The sequence below is a fragment of the Natrix helvetica genome, assembly GCF_964273705.1.
Source record: "Natrix helvetica genome assembly, chromosome: 5".
Lineage (NCBI taxonomy): Eukaryota > Metazoa > Chordata > Lepidosauria > Squamata > Natricidae > Natrix > Natrix helvetica.
In genome coordinates this window covers 46,904,026-46,926,736 of record NC_138551.1, presented here as the reverse complement: position 1 = coordinate 46,926,736, position 22,711 = coordinate 46,904,026, and the positions used below count along the sequence as shown (strand labels likewise).

The following is a 22,711-nucleotide window of genomic DNA, read 5'->3' as shown; positions in this document are numbered from 1 at the left end:
AGACACCTCTGTCGGCCTTGCCACAATCGTGAGAAAGCCAAAGGCTTGGGCAAATATATTTGCCAGAAATGTCACTTGATAATTGATGAACAACCTCTTATGTTCAGGAATGACTCCTACCATCCAGACCATTTCAACTGCACCCACTGTGGGTATGTTGGCCATGTGCTAAGTAGTTGTAAATCTCCTTTTACATAGTAAATTATTGAATTGAATCTCCTTTGAACATGAATCACCCATTAAGAAGCTATATATGAAGTGTCCATACGACAAAATTAATTAGATAAACATTTACAATAGAAAACCTTTCTGAGTTTTAATGGACAAATGGTTTAGTATTTTTGATTATTTCTGATTTCTAAAATACAAGTCACAAATCAAAATCTACTATTAAAAGGGGTTCTTCCAAAGTAATGTGTAAGAATGAATTATGAGGCAAAGGAAGTCTTAAGGGATGTATTTATATTTAAGAACTTTTCCTCTTTTCATGTTTGGCAAGAATTCAGGTAAGTGCCTGTTTTAGATTATGTAGTGACTATTACATAATGACTATCGCTGACAAATATTGGTCCCAAAGTCTTAATTACTAATGTTGTGTATAGGAAGGAATTGACCGCTGATGCCAGGGAGCTGAAAGGAGAGCTCTACTGCCTGCCGTGCCATGATAAGATGGGCATTCCAATCTGTGGGGCTTGTCGGCGGCCTATTGAGGGTCGAGTGGTCAATGCTCTAGGAAAACAATGGCACGTTGAGGTGAGAACTTCCCCGGTCTGCTCTTGCTGGAAATCAATATTGCCCTTCCATTTTTGATACAATGTGTTTTCCTGATTTAATAAATAGATATTGCCACTGTTCTTCATACATAATGAAATCAATCATTATTTTGCATTTACCTAAATTTGTAGCCTGTCTTGTCCCAAATATATAAATAATAATAATGCATGAAACTATAATGGATGAAACTGTTTTACAAACTAAAGTATTAGGTCAGGAAAATTGCGTCCCTCCAAGTGGTATTGAACTACATTTCCCAATTTCTGGGAATTGTTCCCAGCATGATCCACAATTAAGGAGAGGAGGAGGAGGAATTCAGAAACATCTGAAAGACCACAATTATTATTATTTTTAAAAATCCTCTTACTAAAATCTTATAATAAAAACTGAATAGTTTCCAACATTTTAAGACGGGATGGCTGTGAATGAATCTCTCTTTATCTTTTGAGATACATTTACTGTACAGCAAGTACAAACAAGTACAAATGTTAATCTCAATAGGACAATCGGGGGGGAAAATAACTCATCTTCGTAAATTGTATCAAGATATTTCAAAGCTTTATAGCGTATCTGATTAAAATGTGATTGAAAGGCAACTAGAATCCATGGAAATGCTGGAACATACAAACAAGATGATTTAGTTATTGATACTACATTAGAAGATGTGGTTCTAGATCCTAAGTTACTGGTTGCACTGATTTTCATATACTGTTTTAAATGATATAATTCAGATTTTATGGCACAGTACATATTTGATGAATATATCCAGGTTTTTAATATTTTAAGATAATTTTATGAATATTCTGTTTTGATATGTTTGATACCAAGGTATTTCATCTTGGTAGTGGTTGTGAGAATCTAGTGTAGAAATATTACTAAATAAAAAACAAACAAACAAATAAATAAATGTCTAAAGAAAAGACAGTATTCTCAATTTATAACAGATATTTACCTAGGGATGCTATGGTAACAATGACTCAAAAGGTTCAATTGTGAACATGTTTAGAAACACTAGAATTCAAGTCCAGCACAAATTTGAGTGTCATTGATAATGTTTGTTTCATATGAAATTTGACATTCCGCCTGTTAGATCTGGGCAACGAGAGAACAGACTGCGGACACAAAGTGACTTAACAGCTCTTTATTAGTAGTAGTAGTAGTGATCCAGCTTGCTCTGTGGCCAGAGGGTTCCCCTTTTATAGGAATCGGGTATGCCTCTCGACCAATCAGAACGATACCTGTTTCCCGCGGTAGCAGCGGACCAGAGAGGAGACTTGCCACGATATATGTTAATATCTAACACCCCTCCCCTCTTAGACGGAACGTTGCGGTTAGTTATATAGTCCTTAAGGTATGTTGGCGTTTGTCTTACTCGGGTGGAACGTCGCAGTTCGGGTTGATCGGAAGTAGTTGCAGGATTGGTTGCTTTCTCTGTTTCGCGTTCGGGAGTCTGTAGGCTTTCGTTACTTTGGCGTTCGGGGATCTGCTGGCTTTCGTTGTGTTGGTGTTGTTCCTCTTGTTCTGTCCTGGGCTCGCAGGTGTCGTAGTTCTCTGTGTTGGGGGTCTCTGGTGGTTGACTCTGTATTGGCAGGTAGCTCTCGTTCTCGGTTCGAAGGTCTGAGTGCGCCAGGTGACCCCGTAGTTGATCGATGTGCCTTTTCCAGTTTCGCCCGTCTTCCAGTTCTAGCAGATACGATTGTGGACCCGTGATGCTAATGACCTTTGCCGGCATCCACAATGTTCCCCCTGCATAATTGTTGGCATATACCGAATCCCCTATGCTAAAACTCCGAATTTTGCTTGTGGAGTCTGGGGGTGCTGTGGCAGAGTAATTCGGGTGAAGACGGTCCAGGTGAGACCGTAGATGGCGGCCCATGAGCAGTTCAGCGGGGCTCCTACCCGTCGTAGCGCTGGGGGTAATGTGTTGAATCAATAGGTAATGGTCAATGCGTGTTTGCCAATCACCTGGACCCATCCTAGCGAGGGCCTCTTTTGCGGATCGCACCATTCTCTCCGCTTGTCCGTTTGATGCCGGATGGAATGGCGCGACGAGGGCATGCCGAATCCCCTGACCTGCTAAATACGTTTCGAATTGCATGGCCGTGAACTGGGGCCCATTGTCGGAGACCAGGAGGTCGGGCAAGCCATGAGTGGCGAAAAGTCGCCGTAGAACCTTAATGACTGCCTCTGCCGTGGTTGAAGTCATTAGGACTACTTCTAGCCATTTGGAGTATGCATCCACAACTATGAGGAAGGTCTGACCTTGAACTGGCCCTGCGAAGTCGATGTGTATTCTCGACCAGGGTGCTTTAGGCTTTTCCCATTCTGTGGCGGGCGCTTCCGGGGGTGCAGGCCTCGATTCCTGGCATGGATCGCAAGTGGCCACCCATTCCTCTATCTCTTTGTCCATGTTTGGCCACCAAATGTAACTTCTTGCTAACGCCTTCATCCTAACGATCCCCGGATGACCAACATGTAATGCATCTAGCACATTTCTACGTAACGCATAAGGAATAACAACTCGATCCCCCCACAATAAACAACCTTGTAACACTGAGAGTTCATCCCGTTTTGACCAAAACATTTTGAATTCTGGACCCACGTTTCCCTTTGGCCACCCCCTCCAAACCCAAGTTTGAACTTGCTTTATTATATTGTCTTTAGAAGAAAACCTTGCAACATCGCAGGAAGAAACCGGTCCTGAGTCCAAACAGTCAATGAGCAGCACCGGTACTTCGGGAGTGGGGTCTGGCAAAAGGTCCGGTAGTGGGCAACGGCTGAGTGCGTCTGCGTGTCCTAGAGTGGAGCCTGGTCGATGAATCAACTTGTAAGAGTACGCAGCCAGGAAAACAGTCCACCAGGTCATGCGTGGAGAAAGGGAGACTGGAGTGGGGCGGTTTCCTGCCAAAAGTCCCAACAGCGGTTTGTGATCTGTAATCAGTTCAAAATCGCGGCCGTAGAGGTATTCATGGAAACGTTTTACTCCAGCTACAGCAGCTAACGCTTCCCTGTCCATCTGGCTGTAATTCCTCTCGGCCGATGAAAGAGTCCTGGAGTAGAAAGCGATGGGTGCTTCGTTCCCGTTTGGCATCCTGTGGCTGAGGACTGCGCCGACTCCAAAAGGTGATGCGTCGCAGGTCAATACCAGCGGTAGCGTCTGGCTGTATTGGACTAACAGCGAGTCAGTGGTGAGCAGGCGCTTTACTGCGGCGAAAGCTGCTGCTTCGGATCGTCCCCATCTCCATGTTGCGTTCCTCTGGAGTAGTCAATGTAATGGCTCAGCAACGGTCGCTTTCTGTCTCAGAAAAACGCTGTAGAAGTTAAGTAGTCCGAGGAAGGCCTGCAACTCGGTCTGATTTCGTGGTGTGGGGGCGTCCTGGATCGCCTTTATTTTCTTTGAAGTGGGGTGTATTCCCTGACCATTGATTCTATATCCCAGGAATTCTACGCTAGGCACGTTAATTTGGCATTTCTCCTTTTTTAGGCGGAGGCCCTTTTCTCTGATTCTGGCCAAAACAGTTCTGACTCTTTTTAATAGTTGCTCCTCGTTTGCAGCGGACACCAAGATGTCGTCGAAATAGGGGACGACTCCCGGTATCCCTTGCAAAAGCCGTTCCATGACGCTCTGGAACAGACCTGGAGCAATACTCACACCGAATTGTAGCCGGTTGCATTTGAATGCTCCTCTATGCGTCACTATAGTTTGGGCCTCCGCTGTGGCGCTATCCACGGGCAACTGCTGGTAAGCTTGTGCCATGTCTAACTTAGCAAATATCTTTCCTGGCCCCAACGAATGCAATAGGTGTTGTACTACTGGCACAGGATATGCACTTTGTTGTAGCGCGACATTAATTGTGCATTTATAGTCCGCGCAGATGCGGACTGATCCGTCTGGCTTGACTGGGGTCACAATGGGAGTTTCCCAGCGCGCGTGATCCACCGGCTCAAGGATTCCTTGCTCCACTAACTTATCTATCTCCTTATCTATTTTTGGGCGGAGTGCAAAAGGCACTCGTCTCGGTTTAAGTCGGATTGGCGCCACTTTGGGGTCTAAATTGAATGAGATTGGTTTACCCACATACTTACCAAGACCGGGGCTGAACACATCCTCGAACTCCTTAAAAATCTGCTCAGCGCTGCTGTTCTCCACGGCGTTGATTCCGGTGACTTCTAGCTCCAAGGATACGAACCAATCCAGTCTTAGGAGGTTTTGTAACGGTGCGCTGGCGATGGTCACAGGCAGCTGGGCTACGATGTCCTTGAAACGGATCTGGAACATGCCTTGGCCCACGATGGGGACTTGGTTCCCCTGGTAGTCTCGTAGCAGGATGTCTGGAGCGCGTAGTTGGCTCTTTTTGAGGCTAGGGATAGCCTGTTTCATGGATGCCCATGAAATGATCGTCAGGGACGATCCTGTGTCAACTTCCAGCTCGCAAGGTGAGCCCTCCAAGAGGACTGTGACTTTCAGCTTTTTAGGCCGCTTGGTGCGGACCTGACTTATTGTTGTGAGATACGTTCGCAACTCTTCTCTCTGGGTCAACTCTATCTCAGCATCTGTATCCTGAAAATACTCTCGTTGAGCGTCTTGATAGAACGCTCTCTCAGCTCTTGGTGTGTAATCTCTCTGGGAATACGTTCGCTCAGCTCTTTGGGGATTTTCTCTCTGGGTAAACACTTGTGGATTTCTCTCTGGGTGCCCTTTTTGGTTTCGCCAAGCCCCTGGGTTGGGCTTCTGTTGGCGGTATGTAGGTGGCTGCCGTGAGGCAGGGACTCCGCTCCGGCACACTCGTGCGATGTGCCCAAGTTTGTTGCAGAGTGAACAAACAACGTTCCTGAACCGACAGGTAGACCGGGGGTGATTCCCTCCGCAGCTTGCGCAGGGCGGCAAACGGAATCCGGGTCTCCCCCCAGGCCTCATGTGACTGCTCCGCATCAGGTGACTGTCCTCGAACTCGGGATCCTCGTAGTCGGGGTTGGTGTCCTCGTAGTGGACTCTGGTTTGTCTGGGTGCTGGTTGGCTTGTGTTGAACCCGCGTTGTATGCTTTCCGATGATCTTTCCGCTGACTCGGATGCCCTTGCTTCGTTTAGTGCTATTTGTAGGGTTAAATTTGGATTTGCCAACAGCCTTTTTTGTAGCGAAATGTCTCTTAACCCACAAACAAATTGTGCCAGGATATGCTCGTCCAGATCCCTGAACTCGCAGTTAGTTGATGCCTTACGTAGGGCTGCAACGTATTGATTGATTGATTCTCCCGCCTTCTGGTTCCTCGTGTTGAATTCCTGGCGGCAAACGTGGCGGGAAGGTTTTGGCGCGTAATGAGTCTGTAGAGTCTGTTGCAACGCCGCCCATGATACCGCTTGTATCGGAGTAGGTGCGGTGAGGTCTCTGGCCGTATTGAAGACTTCTTTTCCACAGTAGCTGAGGAAGATATTTTTCTTTCGTGCGTCGGTTATCCCCGTGTATTCGTTCGCTTCGAGAAAACACTCGAACCGAATCATGAATGCCTCCCATTCGTCATTCGCTGGGTCGAATGGAGCGGGGGGAGTGTGCATCGCCATTTTCCTCGTTTGAATTTGCCGCACTGCGGTGTCCTGAGATGGCTGCCGGAATTCCTGCCGAATTCCTGGGCTGGATCAAATCCGGAGATTCTGAAGTAGCGATCTTCGTCCTATCTGTCTCTCGATCCCACCTTCGTCGCCAATGTTAGATCTGGGCAACGAGAGAACAGACTGCGGACACGAAGTGACTTAACAGCTCTTTATTAGTAGTAGTAGTGATCCAGCTTGCTCTGTGGCCAGAGGGTTCCCCTTTTATAGGAATCGGGTATGCCTCTCGACCAATCAGAACGATACCTGTTTCCCGCGGTAGCAGCGGACCAGAGAGGAGACTTGCCACGATATATGTTAATATCTAACACCGCCTCTCCTGTAAAATCTTTAAGAAGATGCTGGATAGCCATTTGTCTGAAATGGTGTAGGGTTTCCTGCCTAGGCAGGGGGTTGGACTAGAAGACCTCCAAGGTCCCTTCCAACTCTGCTATTGTATTGTATTGTATTAAATGAAGATAAAGTAAGTTTCTGGAGTGAAAGACAACATATTGTGTTGCAGAGTTTGATTCTGGAATATCTAATTCCCATTTCTTCTTGGCTATTTGGTATAATTTAGAAGCCAGTATGCAGCAGCATAAAAATGAAATCTCTTCAGACGTGGTACTTTCTTGTTTCTAGTTCAGCATTATTTGACCATTCCCTTGAAGGAGGGGACTACATACAAAACACTGAAATAACATGCACTTGATATCTCTGGTTTTGTTTCTCTCCCCCCACCCCCCAATACGATACTCCTTGGACACATCGTTTGTTATGCTTGACATAACAGCTCCTTTGACAAAGACCCTTTGACATAACATGTCCTTTTCACTTTATAGCATTTTGTTTGTGCCAAATGTGAGAAGCCATTCCTGGGACACCGTCATTATGAGAAAAAGGGTCTGGCTTACTGTGAGACTCATTACAATCAGGTAAAATCTACTGCCCTTTATAAGATACTTTATTTATCTTTCTTCTTTTTATTTTCTTTTCATTTTTGACCTGAAGTGGGGGGGGAGGGGAGGGGAGGCATAATGTTTTCCTGTAAGATACAAATCTTGAATGGGAGAATTTTTAAAAAGATACAATTTAAAGATATAATAGACATACTAGTCCTAATATGTATTTAACGTCTAGGAATATTTTGCACTTGGGATGGAAATGCAAATCCAATTGCCTGTAGGTTGGCTAACCATAAATAGCCATTCATAAATATGGAGCGGAATGAAGGGCAGGAAAAAGAGAAGTCAGTGCCAAGAGTTTCCTAGGTGGAATTTACTGGAAGAAAACTTCGTGTCTTGCAGTGGAAAATAAGGCATAATTTATTGTTTGTTGCAAGCTAGGCTGCTGAAAGAAATAGATTATTTTTCGCCGTGCTGTGCTTCCTTATAAAGAAACAAAAAGGTGCTTTAAAAACAATACATGTTTCCACAGCTGTTTCAAAGGAAACTGATCAGTAGCACTGCTTGGCTACAAGAGAATCTGGGGAAATTCTCTCAGAATCTCTCATTGCTCTATGGGGCATCCCTGCACTGGGAGACCAGGATCTCAAAGAGGTTTGCTGTCTTTTTTAAAAGGTCGCATCGAGTTCTCTTTCCTCTCATTTCACATTGCACAAATTCTTCGGAATTGCATTTCATATCAGGGATTGGAGTTAAGGGAAATCTTGCGTTGTTACTCTTCATCCATGGAGCACATAAGAGTCTTTTACTGCACATCAGATCTGCTGTCCTTTCTTTCCTCCGCAATTGATTTTAGTGGGGCAAATAAACGTTAGTAGTATTTAGTGTTTGAGAGGGTCATCCTAAAGTTATTTTAAATATTCGACTAAATTAAAAATATATCCTGTGGCACTGATGTAATATTTTCCAATTATCAAGCACTTATCACTAATTGCTTAGGTTAATCTAAGACCCTCTCAAAGGTCCTCTAAAAGAGATAAACCATATGACAAGTTAGCCGAGGTCTTCCAAAGCCACAAGTACAATCCTGATTAATTTTTGGGTATAAACCGGACAAAAATAATCTGAAAGATATGAAGGAAAACACTTCAAGCATGTAAATAAAGTCTCCTTCCTTCATCAGATGCTCATCTTATTTGTTATGGATAGATAAAATCAGAGTAACAGCTTTCAAGTTCAAAAAATACAGTTCAACAAAGCAAGGATTTTGCTCTAATTCTGTACTTTAAAACTGGGTAAGATATACAGTTTTTAGGAGTTAAAATTAGATTCTTGTCAGTTCTGAAAGGAAAGCTGTGAAGGGAGTGGAATTCAGAGCAATAACCGAGATCACGCTTCTAGGGGCACCAATGAATAAACTGTAAGGGCTGAAACATTCTTTCCTTTCAATGAAAATTATTGCTTTTGTTCTTTTTTTATGCAGCTCTTTGGAGACGTCTGCTACAACTGCAGCCATGTGATCGAGGGGGATGGTAAGCTGGAGACTCTCAATACATCCATTGCAGCTCTGCATGCACAATTTTCAATGATTCTTTTCAAATCCATCTACTGAATTTGGAACAACGCTACAGTGTAATAACATCCTATTCTTTACTATTTCTCACTAGTGGTATCTGCTCTCAACAAAGCTTGGTGTGTAAACTGCTTCTCCTGTTCCACCTGCAACATCAAACTCACCTTGAAGTAAGTGGCCAGCAAAGACTATCTCAGAAGGGATTTTCATAAGAAAGGGATTGAAAGAAAACAGTAATGTCTTTATGTGGGGTCCAGTGGTCAGTTTCCATTTTTTTTACTACTGGTTTGCTCGTGTGCACATGCAACATTTCTGCGCATACAGAGCTTTTGTGGTCCCAAAGGAACAAATACAAAAATTGCCACAATAACATGGTTGAAATAATTGGCTGATATCTTTGGTTATCTGTCAAGGACACATTCTAACAGCAAGGGGGAAAACATGATTAATTAGAAAAAAACTATGTAAGGCAGTTTGCCTGGATAAGGCCAAAATATTACAATGAATGTTTTTTCTTTTAAATGTATAAGAATTATAGTATTTGGTTCATCCTTCATATTGAAGGTTCCTCTACTGCTTCTGAGAGTTTAGAATCAATGGGCCACAGGAGAAACATAAGAATTATAACAGAATAACAGAATTGGAAGGGACCTTGGAGGTCTTCTAGTCCAACTCTCCGCTTAGTAGTATAGGAAACCCTATACCAGTGATGGCGAACCTTTTCGGAACCGAGTGCCAAAACTGGAATGCGTGTGCATGTGCGTGTAAGTGCCAGAGCTCCGGAAACCTCAAGACCAGCTGGTCAGAACGTGCATGCCTATTTTTTAGTTGTTTTTCAGGCCATTTTTGGCCTGAAAACGTCCTGAAAAACAGCCTAACCTTTGGGCTTTTTGGACCATTTTCAGTCTGCTTTTTGGATCGTTTTCAGACCGTTTTTCAGCCCAAAAATGCCCCCCAAAACAACCAGTTTTTCGGGTCATTTTCAGGCTGTTTTCCGGCATTCTGGCACCCACGAAAACCAGCTGGCTGGTGCGCATGTGCATGCCGGAAACCAGAAGAGCATCTGGTGACAGCACATGTGCCCACATACAGGGCTCTGAGTGCCATCTCTGATACCCATTCGCCATCACGGCCCTATATCATTTCAGACAAATGGTGTCTTAAAAACTTCCAGTATTGGCGTACCACAATTTCTGGAGGCAAGTAACTCCATTAATTAATTATTCTAACTGTCAAGAAATTTCTCTTTGGTTCTAGGTTGGTTCTCTCCTGGATTACTTTCCATCAATTTCTTCTTGTGCTAATTTCAGGTGCTTTGGAAAATAGATTGAGCCCCTTAGACATTGAAACACCACTAGTTCTTCTTTTCATTAAACTAGACATATTCCTGCAACTGTTTTTCATTTGTTCTAGCCTCCAGCCCCTTGATTATTACAAAAAATATTAAGTACATAATAAAATTAAATGTATCTAACCGTATTGTAGACACCAATAGCATCTTATGTTTGGATAGTCATTTAAGTATTCTATTTTAAACCATAGGTTGAGTGAGGCACTTATTTGTATGTAGATTTAGTATCAGGACTTTGGAGAAATTTACCCATTAATAGGAACAGTGGGGAAAATGTACCTCACATCTTCCCTACTTTGTTTTCAAGCCCAAAATGGCTTTTCTGAGTAGAATTTAATGGTAATATATTTCTTTCAAAGGAATAAGTTTGTGGAATTTGACATGAAGCCAGTGTGCAAGAAATGCTACGAGAAATTCCCTTTGGAGCTGAAGAAAAGGCTGAAGAAGTTGTCTGAGCTGACCTCCAAGAAAACACAACCCAAAGCTCTGGATCTGAATTCTGCTTAAACAGGTCTCCGCATCCTTCACACTGCCCTCTTCTTCCCCAGTGGAAATCACCCAAGAATGGTTAAAGGGCCCAAGACAAACAGAACCTCACCAGTTGCATTGTGTAATCTGAATGTTTTCTGCTCAGGTATATAGCGCAGAGTCTGGCCTTTGAGGGGGGGGGGATGCTATGGATACACATGAAGATGCACTGTTTTCCTTTTGTTATAAATGTGTTTTGTGATTTCCCCCCCCCCCCCCATCTTTCAGTATTAAAAGCCAGATTTTACTATATGTCACAGTATTCCATAAATTGTTAAAGTAAGGGGTAGAGGTGGGAGACATTAATGTTCACTTTGTGAACATTATCTTAAAATGACAAGGGGCTAATAATTAAATAGTGATCTAACAATTTCAGTTAAGCCATTATGACAATATGATAAATCTACACTGGTTTTACTAGATGGCTGTCCATATCACTGTAACGGTGAATCTTGATGTTTCAGCTTCACCGTTCAGCTGCTGAAGCAGATACTAATGCTTAAGCTAAACTTCCTACCTACCATACATTTTCTCACACTGTAAACTAGAAACAGCAAGAAAATAAAGACCTGAATGGACCAAAACAATTTAGCTAGAAACCTCTACTTTTTGAGACATGATGTCTCAGGCAAATATAGCTAGAACAGATAATTTGGTGGGGGGAGGTAAGGGAGGAGTTCTCAGAATTTTAAACCGTTTCTTCCGGCTTAATAATGGCATCAGTAATTACTCTGTTAGCAACAAGGTTTTGTGAACATCATTTGCTACACATTACAATTTATCTTCATTTTATTATGATTCTGCTAATGCCATTCCAAATACCTATACTGTATGGTATTCTAGCAATACTTTGTCCCCTAACACTTTGAGTTTTCCATTTTGAACCTAAATAGTCTGTAACATTGCACCATAGTACTTGTGTTCTTGTGATCAGAACATGAAATGGAACAGAATGATTAGTGCAGAGTAAGATGCTTGTTTGACAAACATTGGTTTCTCTTCAGTAATTATAGTAAATATTTATATTATCTCCTACTTGGTTTATTATTAGCAATTGTGTTTGGCACAAGAGAGATCATTTTTTAAAATCTGAAATTATACTTTTCAGTATAATGGAAAAAGAAAAAATGTACAAGGACTAGCATATTTTTTATAATTTAAGAACAGAAAGCACATTCTCATTGAATGAATCACTTTCATCAAGACCAGGGGTGTCAAACTGAAGGCCTGCAGGCCAGGTCCGGCCCACAGGGAGCTTAAATATGGCCTGCGGGACCAGCCTGGAAGTATCAAAGGACCGGCCCGCGGCCAGTTTTTGGCTCTAGCAGCACTCTGTTGGCCGAAAATGGGCTGTGTGGAAGGCCCATTTTTGGCCTCCAGCAGCACTCTGTCAGCCGAAAACGGCACAGCCCATTTTCGGCCGGCAAAGTGCTACAGGAGGACTGGATTACAATTACGTGCTCCCTAGTAAGTGCTTGATCTGGATAGAAAACAAACAACATCCTATCTTAATACTACAATTTAATGCCAGATTTTACATACTGTAGGTCCACTTAATCTACAATCAATAATCTATAATTGACAGCCATTTCTATTTACTATGTGGAAATTAACCTATACATTTTGTATTATCATATTATTTATGCTATTGTATCTTTATTATTAGTTGAATAATAAAAATGCAATAGCATAAATAGCTTTTCTGCCTGGAAAAGCAATTTACTATTAAACAATGGGATATAAATTTAGAAATAAAAAGTTTAATGGAGTACGATGGATAATTAATAAATGTTTGCCAGTAATATCTGGTAGAAAAGATAGGAAAATGGTCATAGTAAAGAACTGTGGAAAGAAAGAAGAGAAAGGAAAAAAAAAACATCTTGAGCTTGTGTGAAACACCCACCATAGCCACGCCTGCACCCGGCCACTACCCCCAGCCCTCTGAGGTCAAACAACCTGATGCGGCCCTCAATGAAATTGAATTTGACACCCTTGATCAAGACCTTCCCATGTGATCTAGTAAGATATTTGAACTTAGGTGTCTGTGAAATGCCATATCCATTTAAGCCAGGGGTGTCCAAACTTGGGAACTTTAAGACTTGTGGACTTCAACTCCCAGAATTCCCCAGCCAGCATGGCTGGCTGGGGAATTCTGGGAGTTGAAGTCCACAAGTCTTAAAGTTCCCAAGTTTGGACACCCCTGATTTAAGCAAAGTGAACAAAGCATTATGTTTATGCTGATTGTCACTCTGGTATAATGTTGGAACAACCCTTGCAACGTCCTAGATAGGCATATACGGTAAGCACTGTGCTCCATTTTTGTTAGAGCAGCAAAACTGACTGATTACATTGCTAAAGAACAGTGCACAGGCGTAAGCCAGAAGTCAAAACACAGAACACCTTGGCACTTATATAGCGGTGTAGCTGAATGTGAAAGAGGCAGCTATATAAATTATATAAATGATAAATCAATTTATTGTAGTGTTTTCATCTGAGGTCATGGTAGATAATAAACATACTTAACCTCTTACTAAAATACCCTTTAATCACCATAAAATAGACCAGAAGACTGAAGTTGAACGGGGTTTTTTCCCCTTTGGTGGTGCTATCACAGCTTTCAACTATTCATACCATCATAACCAGAAGCAAGTCAAAACACCCTGTTGCATTATCCTACCCTGGAGACATGAATTATACCTATAGAGCCTGATTCTTACAAATACTTACTCAGTAACATACACCAGAACATAAACAGGTAGGTGCCATAATGGGAAATATTTCCAGCTCATGTAATACATATAGTTCTCAATTTACAAGCACAATTGAATCTGGATTATAACTCATTGTAATCTTTAAGCAAGGCACCTATGTGACCTCTTCCCTCAACAATTACAATGCAAGCTCTTTCTGTTGCTGTCGATAAGCGACTGTGCAGGGTGGCCTTGGGTGTGGAGGCCCGGTGCCCACCAGCACATGGAAATCTGCTACTGGCTGGGAGATGTCAACTGGCTAGCCTGTACACTCTAGCCCCATTTTCATAGTGATGCAGAAGGATTCTTCTGCAAATTGTGCAACGTAGAGAAAGTTGCTCTAAGTTGCTCATAGTGAGAACAATAGCATCTGCTAGCATTTTCTCCTCTGGATGCTAGTGAAGCTGGAATTCTGAAAGGCGCTGAGACTCAGTATTCTGAAACCTTCAGACCATTAGAAAAGCTGACTTTCTGAAAGGCTCTGAGCCTGAACATTTGCTAGTACTGTATTTTTGCCAGATTTCAGCTCCATTACTCCGGCGCGTGGGAGGAAAAGTCCCTCTGTGCACTGGAAGAATGGACCTCAAATCCTCCATTTGCAACCTTTCCTGCTGGCTTTCTCCATTGACTTTCTGAGGAAGCCAGCAAAAAAGATCACAAATGGAGATCACATGGTCACAGGGCCCTTGGCAACTGTCCTGAAAGTAAACAGGTTGCCAAGTGTGCAAAATGCAGTCATGTGACAAGGATGAAAGTGGTGCAATGTTTTACAAGTGCTTGTAAGGCGTTTTACAGCCCTAAAGTATATATTTCCATTGCCATTGTGACTGAATGGTTGTTGAACAAATGGTCATAAGTCGAAGACTATCTGCGATAGCTTCTTCATTGATCATAAACATATAAACATAACCAATACATGACAGATTTTGCTGTTAAATGCAATCAAACAGGTTCATACTATGTTATTCAATATCTTGAATGTAGATGCACTATATTTGCTTGCACTATATTGTTGAAGTAAAATATTTTTTCATATTTTATGTGCACTTGCTTCATCTAAATTTATAAATGTTTCATGAAGTTAGCAAATAACTAATACTTAATGCATAGTTATTAATCACTGTAATATAATAACTCATTATCCTTGGTACTGTTGGCATTGCTAAATATTTTTAAAATGAATTGCAGGCATTAAAATATTGTGACTAACAGCACAACTTTATATATTTAATATATATATTCAAAAGTAAGTCCCTTAAACATAACCTCAACTATTACACAACCCTTAACTTTAGCATGGTAAACCACTTCAATTTGTAAGATTTGATGGAGTGTTTTCATTCAACATACTAATTATCTTTCAATGGACAGATATAAAACGTTTTACAAAATGTGTACCCATTTTATAATAGTTTCACTCTGTATTTTTCTCTAACAAAAAGGTAATTCCTGCTGGGTTAAAATATTGTAATTACTTTCTATAGTTGGAATGATTAGCACAGCTATGTATCTTTTAACAATAACATTAAAACTGTTTTACAAGTCACATGTACATCATTGTATTGTTTTTATCTACATTGGGTTTCTGTCTGTTTAATAGAAATAGTTGTCATGGAGGTTCAAATGAACTTCAGTCTAATGCACCTTTCTCCATAGATAATAGTCAAGTATTATGCAAAATATTTTCCTTTCCAGTAAAATATGCTTTCACTCAGTTAAGGCTGATTATATTATGGTTGGTCACACAATCAGCCAGATGTTTAGGCTGAATTTTTATCTACCTAACAAGTCCTTCCCAAGGACTAGGAATAAGGAGATGTTGTTTGATGATGTTAAAGGTACGGTTGCAGGATGTGAACTGTTCCAAGTAAAGTTATCTTTTACAATTCACTGATGGTGATTTTATCAATGCTGATGGTGTTCAAGTGGTGCTCCAGATATTTTTGGATCTCATCCAATGTGTCTTTTACTATCGGTACTACCTTGATTTCTTTTACCACAGTCACTCTACTTCTAGTTGCATATCTTTATATTTTGTGGGTTTCTCCAATAGGTCTCTATTTTGTCATCTCCAGGTACTGCAGTGTCCATTATCTAGTTTTACTTTCTTAAAGCAATTGTTTAAATCTGGGATGTTATGTTGTGGCGTGTTTTTGTTTCTTTGAATTCTAAAGACCCAGAACACTTTTGTTTCTTCGTTTTCTCTTAGTCTACTTTGTGGTTCCACCAATTCCTGCTTGCAGGCAAATTATATTTGTTGTCTGTTGCTTTCCTCAATTTTGGGTTTATAAGCATTCGCTTTTAAGGAGTGGACCAGTGCAGCCAGAATTAACACCTCTGTCTCTTTCTTCAATGTTCCTTCTCTTAGCCATTGCCAGGATATATTACCGTATTTTTTGGAGTATAAGATGCACCGGCGTATAAGGCGTACCAAAATTTTGAAGTGGCAAATAAAAAAAAACTGGTTTTGCACTCTGCAAACCTCCCAAAAACGGTCCGTTTTTCGCAAAAATGGGCCCGTTTTTTAAAAAAGGGCATGAATAGCCCTTAAGAAGCTTGTAGAGTGTTCCAGGGGAGGTGGGGGGCAAAAACGAGCAAAGAACGGCTCTTTATTCGTGAAAACGGGCCTTTTTTGTCCAAAAAAAAGAGAGCATTAGGAAGCTTATAGAGTGCTCCTGGGGGCTGGGGGGGCATAACTGAGCAAAAAAACGGCCCATTTTTGCCCTCCCCAACCACCAGGAGCTCTCTGAAAGCCTCCTAAAAGCTATGCACAGCCATTTTGGTGAAGGGGGCGGGGTTTCAGGAGGCAAAAAATGCTGTATTCAGTGTATAAGACACACCCAGATTTTCAGCCTCTCTTGAGGGGAAAAAGGTGCGTCTTATACTCCGAAAAATACGGTACTTGCTTTCCCTGCTTCTTTTTTGTGTACTGGCCATATAATACTTTGCCATGACTTGCCTTTTTTTCTGTTCTTCATTTGGTCTTTCCTGTCAGCCCATTTGGTCTCTCAGATATTCAGTAAACTTTCATTGGTATACTAGCTTCAATGCATCTTCTTCACTGTCCTTTAAATATTTTTCCAATGCCCATTTTTCTTCTCTACCTGCTAATGTACTCACAGCATTCCACACCGATATGTACTTTTTGTTGAATAAAGTCTATCAACATCCCTGTGTGGCTGAAGGGCATCATTCATTATCATTATGTTTTGGGTCTTCCTATTCAGGGCTTTTAGTTCTGCTTTAATCCAGCGCACTATTCCAGCTGTGCATCTAATGACTGGCATTGCTCAGGTGTTAATTGCCTTGATAGCATTTCCTCCACTGAGGAAAACTTGAAGCTCTTCTTTATTCTCATTATGTATTTAGTTCCAATCTTTTTGACCTCAGCATACATGAGACATACAGCTTGAAGTATAGTATTTGTAGTGATCTTCTTCATCAGACTCTTGATATTATTTCAATAGGGCAAATTGATTTCTTCAGTTTTCACTATTTTTCCCTGTTGATGGTAATCAACACCTTATTGACCCAGGTGATAACTAACCCAGTATAGGTTGCTATAAATTATATATCACCATGTTGTTTATGAGAGACACTCTTTATCTGACTTCTATTACGATGATTACGTATCTATGCATAATATAATGGTAAGATTAGCTACACTGTAGTTATTAATAAGCATCCTGAATTTTTAAACTATGCCACCTAATAATATTCCACAGGCCCCTAAAAGCCACTACCTGATTTGTCTCCTCTTGATGGATCCTGCATTTCTTTCTAAGGAAAAGTAATCTGTTTTTCTATCAGAAATAGATATATTCCCAACTACAGGATTGATTTTTCCCTCAGATTTGAATGCAGTGCTGTTCCCCATAACTGAAAGTCTTCTAGATAAATTGTAGCATCTACTCCTTCATGATAAATCTGTATGTAACAAATTGTATCCACAACCTCTGATTAGGACATAAAAAGTACATTCACTTTTAAGTAACAGCTTGACCTACATTTTACTATCTAGTATATAATATTAGATTGAATTGCTACAGCTATTTATTTATTTAACTTCTATTCTGCCACAGACATCCTTTGATCTAGTCAGAATCATTAAGGAGTTTGATAAAACCAGATTATTCTGGAATTTATTGATTTACATTTGGCTTGGTACCCTGTTTTTCTGGAAGAAACGAAACTGCATTTATTCTGCATTTGTGTTTTAAAATGGATAAAATATTTTGATTATACACTTAACATAAAACAAATATGCAAAATATGTTCAGTTACAACATAATGCTGAATTTACATTTAGAATTCAGAAATTCTGCAGTATAGGCCAGGGGGGTCAAACTCAACGCCCGGGAGCTGAATCCGGTCTGCAGGGTGTTTAGATCGCACCCTGGAAACAGCGAAGGACTGACTCACAGTGCCTCTGCCAGTGAAAATGGAGCTCTGGAGGGCCACATTCGTCACAGCCGAAAACTCGGGAGCCTGTTTTCTCTGGCAGAGTGCTCAGGCCACCACAGGCGCCCCCGACACGAGTGATGTTGAGATGGCCACACTCACCCTGGCCTCACCCACTCCAGCCTCACCCACTCCACACACACCCTCCAAGGTCAAACACAACCCTGATGCGGCCCACAATGAAATCAAGTTTGACACCCCTGATAATAGGCCTTGTCACCTTGATCTTTCTAATTTCACGGCAACCAGTATCAGCAACAGACATATATCATAAAATATATGCATTTCATTTTTTAAAAAGATATTTTGAAAAGTATGGAATTTTACTTATACAGAAATATTAGTAATCTATCATACATAGGTGTAGGACAATGTACGGCCACCGCATGATTTGTCTCCTCTTGATGGGCAGCCAACTTACCGCAGCCAGCCACCATCACCTCTGTCAACTCACCATTGCCAAGTTGCTTCAGGATAACTCCACACAGCCAACTCGTTGGGAGACAATTCCCTATGGGCAGCCAGAAGGACAGATGGGTGAGCAAGCGGTTGGACAGAGTGCAGAGCGGCGGCGGCCAGAGGCTTCCCATTTTCATACATCCTGGCATGCTACTGCCAAGCTCTGTGCCAAAGAGGCCGGAGACAGCAGCGGTGATGGGTGTGTGTGAAAATGGGACATCCCTGGCAGTCACTGCCTCCCTATTGCTGCTGCCGTCCTCGTTTCTTTGGCCCGGAGCTAGGTTTCAGCGGTAGCAGCAGTGACGGGTGTGTATGTGAAAATGGGAACCCCCTAGCAGCTACTGCACTCTGTTCAACCACTGGCTCACCCTCCTGGCTCTCTCTCCATCTGCCCCAGAGAGTTGGCCATTTGGAGTTGTCTGGCAACTTGGTGGCAGTGAGTTGACAGACGTGACTTGATGGTAAACTGGAGGTAGTGAGTTCGCAGCACTGAGCTGGCCGCAGCAAGTTGTCTCATTCCAGTCACACATATGCATATGACCATTAAGTGCAGAACATTATACCTTCCTCTAGGTTTACAAGAGAGTATGTGATTACTTTGGAAAAATAACAGCCAACAGTCAACATGCTGGCTGCCATCAATTGCTAAAAAAAAACTTCAGGAACCAGATGCAAGCAAATACACTGTGATTTTCATAAATGTATGATTTGGACAAGTTCAGCATCTCCTCTTATAAACAAAGCATTGCAGAATCAACCATGGCTATTGTTCCTTGTTCTTATACAAGGCTATTCCAAGGAAACCATTTTCAGCCAAAAGAATTGGTGGCAAAGAGAAAGAAGAGCAAAGGCTGTGTTTGGAGGGATCTACAGCTTTTGTCAGAAATGATCTGACAAAGCATAATTTTAGGTATGTTTACGTAGGCTGAAGTTTCACTGTGGAAGCTTGTCCAATAATGTACAAATCATGGAAAGCAAGCAGAAAAAATAGTATTTTAAAAAATACAACTGCAATTCTCTCTCAAACAATAAATATTATGTAAATTTACAGAATTAATTAAGCAGATGTGAGTCTTCATTCATAATAACATTATGCAAGCACGTTCCAGAAATAGGAAAGGGAGGGAATAATATTGAATCCAATGGCCAGAAGGCATCTATGACACAGAGTCTTGTTTTATGACGTTCCGACAGTCCTCCAAAAATGAAATCTTCAGCTCATGAGCATGCTGTTTTCTTTCAAAATAATATATTTACAACTGGAAGCAAACATCTTTTTGTGCTGTACTGATGATGGCTAGAATACAGTAAGAATGTGATCAATATTTCAAAAGGAGGCGGCTATAATTATTAAAAAGACAATAGTTTGGAACAAAATCTTGGTATGCTGATAGTACAACTTGTAGTCAAGCCAGGTATGATTAAGCTGCAGTCAGCAGAAACAGACACTTATTTCTGGTATAGCATCAATTGTATGGTTCTCTTCTCTTCGGTCAAAAAAAAAAAAAAAAAAAGCAAAGTAAGTCCCATTTTTTTCAAGATAGCAAATATTGCAAATCTGGCACAACTTTTGTGTGATGATAGCTGCATCTTCAGGCAGGGATATTGGGCTTTTTCTGTTTGTTTACAATGTTCATTAGCAAATGAACGTATGATGTCAACAAGTCATCCATTTTGTAACCCTTGGAAAAAAGCAAAACAATAGTTATAGAGAGAAACATGCGCGGCATGGCTGTTGCTAGCTGTCAACAGAGGGAATCCCCGGCCGTATGTCGGGGAGGAAAGGAATATAACACCACGTACCATTCAAAAGAGACCATCAAAAGCCAAAAAAGAAACAAAAAGAGCAAAACACCACCTCACCAGCAATTAACACCCAGATGAGAAGATTAACATCAAGATTAACATTAGACCAGTGCTTCTCAAATAGTGGGGCGGGCCCCCCAGGGGGGGCGCGAGGCTCCGTAAAGGGGGGCTCAGCTCAAATTATTTTATATATTTTTGTTTTGCAGGTTAAAGTTTTTTTTAATATTGTGTTCCTTTAAATCCTGTGCTCCTTTAAATCTTTTCTGCTACAGTTAATAAAGCTATTCTTTGTTGTAAATTGATCCACATTTCTTTCTTTTTTTATTCTCTTATACGTTAATAAGGATACAGTGTTATGCAGAGGTGTACTTATAACAATTTTATAGAGAAATGATACTATTTACAGTCGCGCGGGGGGCGCGAAATGTTTTCTTCTTCCTAGGGGGGGCATGACAGAAAATAATTGAGAAGCACTGCATTAGACCAACAGCCAAAGGAGCAAACAAATCAAGCAGCCACTAAGATCACTCCCACCAACACTGACAGGAACAAGCCACTAGTATACAGAAAGAGAGCAAACCCCACTACCTACTACATATAGGAATGTGATGAATCAAAACATTTTTTTTCTAGGAAGTATAGTAATAGACGCCCTGAAGTCTATTTTGTGATGAGCAATTTGTAGATGTCTAAATTGCTTGTTCATGAAATACTTTTAGGAAATGTAGAAATCATGCAGGCTGACAATGTTTTGCTGGCTGGAAATCAGGCATCGTTCTTTCCTCTTTTAGCAACTAAGGCGCTATAGTACAGATAGTCTTCACCTTATAACCACAATTGGGCTCAACATTTATGTTGCTAAGACAGTTGTTAAGTGAGTTTTGCCCACTTTATGACCTTTCCTGCCACAGCTGTTAAGTGAATTGCTGCCTTTGTTAAGTTAGTAACACAGTCATTAATTGAATCCGGCTTCCTCACTGACTTTGCTTATCAGAAGGTTGCAAAGGGGGATCACATGGTCCCTGGATACTGCAACTGTCATAAGTACATGCCAGTTGCCAAGTGTCCAATTTTGATCACATGATCATGGGGATGCTGCAATGTTCATAAGTGTGAAAAACGGCCATAAGTCACTTTTCAGTGCTGTTGTAACTTTGAACGGTCACTAAATAAATGGTTGCAAGTCAAGGACTACCTGTAGTTGGTTGGTTGTGCTGCAATAAAGCATTGGTTGGTTAGGCCAAACCTCTTACAACTCTCGAGGATTGGGGAAGAGTGTACAGCTTACCTAAAGCTTTCATTTTTTCTTTCCTTTTATACAGAAAATTAGTAGAAATGTTTTTCATAGTTTGGTGAGGTACCACCAAATTTTAGAGCTGAACAATAAAAAAGGACTAAATGCTGTACTATATTATTTTCATTAAAGTGGAAGAAAAGACTTTCAATAAGTCATTATCCAATTGTTTTCTCCCCCCTCTTTAATACAAGATCTTTAGGAAACTTGAAAAGTTCTATTTTTCTTACCAGAAATGTCTCACAAAGAATTCGATTTCCTCGTAGCAGGTTCCCTATTGTCATGTGAAAATACGTGCTACCACTGCTCCAGTTAGAAATTTTATTGAAGGGATAAAGAGCTAAGATCTCCTGTAGGACAACATAAATGATACATGTAAGATTGGTATTTTTTTTAGAAAGGGACTTGTGGCTATTTGGAGACATCAGATCAGATACTTCTAAAAAGTATCATGGTGTTTTTTCCCCCACATTATCCTGGAAATATCTTTTGATTTAAAATGGATTATTTTTAGGGACAGCTGTTCCTAGATCAAATTGTTCTAATCGTGATTGACTTTCCTCTATTGTCATTATAATTCAGCTTGGATGTTCCCTTTCTGGAAACCATTTCACGACTAACTTAATTTAGCAATACGTTATTCCTTCCTAGCTTTACCAGTCCTAAGTACAAAAATCTGTTGTGATTGATTTTGTTTTTCTGTGAAAGATAGCATTCTGGAGAGCCAATGTGAGTGGTAAAGAAAGTGATTCAGGCTTCAAAAATATTTTTATCCAATATATATTCAACAGAAATAACAGCATTTATTTGATACGTTAGCATTTTATTAGTATCAATTAGCATTTGATACGTTCACAGCCATGGTCAAACAGTTATTTGTTAGGCTGCCTCAATCTCTCACAATTCTTTACCTAAGAAATTCATTTAATTAATTCTACCATAAATCAATTGTGTGAACCTTTTCCAGATTATAATTAAGCCAAATTTTTGAAAAACAATCTCTTACCTTAGTTTTTGAATGTATTATGGAAATCCCTTGTTTGTTGATAGCAATCAATACTATATCAGGGAAATTTGGCTCTGAAGTTTGCTAATAAAATAGAAAAGGGCAGAATGCGGTCACAGGGCTGTTTTTTCATATCATAACATCAATTGGCATTCTGTTATTAAACACTGGAATCACCAGTACTATGGAACAAATTACTGTAGGACTAGGGGTAGGT

General features: G+C 40.8%; 2 protein-coding genes across 4 annotated transcripts in view; one reads left to right on the top strand and one right to left on the bottom strand.

Annotated features, from left to right (window-relative positions):
* LIMS2 (LIM zinc finger domain containing 2) overlaps positions 1-15,020 on the top strand; it is a 39,042-nt gene extending 24,022 nt beyond the window's left edge. For all 3 annotated transcript variants that reach the window (XM_081955125.1, XM_081955124.1, XM_081955123.1), the window contains exons 5-10: positions 3-152; positions 603-753; positions 7,204-7,296; positions 8,750-8,798; positions 8,934-9,009; positions 10,550-15,020. In XM_081955125.1, the coding sequence (XP_081811251.1) occupies positions 3-152; positions 603-753; positions 7,204-7,296; positions 8,750-8,798; positions 8,934-9,009; positions 10,550-10,697 (667 nt within the window). In that variant the 3' untranslated portion in view covers positions 10,698-15,020. The remainder of the gene's footprint in view (positions 1-2; positions 153-602; positions 754-7,203; positions 7,297-8,749; positions 8,799-8,933; positions 9,010-10,549) is intronic.
* Positions 15,021-17,728: 2,708 nt separating this feature from the next.
* The window catches only part of MYO7B (myosin VIIB), a gene marked incomplete at its 5' end in the record, with an annotated part of 59,040 nt that continues 54,057 nt past the window's right edge, over positions 17,729-22,711 (bottom strand). Inside the window, 3 exons of the mRNA XM_081954056.1 lie at positions 17,729-20,070; positions 21,719-21,838; positions 22,495-22,578. Coding sequence (XP_081810182.1) covers positions 19,981-20,070; positions 21,719-21,838; positions 22,495-22,578 — 294 coding nt within the window. The 3' untranslated portion in view covers positions 17,729-19,980. The remainder of the gene's footprint in view (positions 20,071-21,718; positions 21,839-22,494; positions 22,579-22,711) is intronic.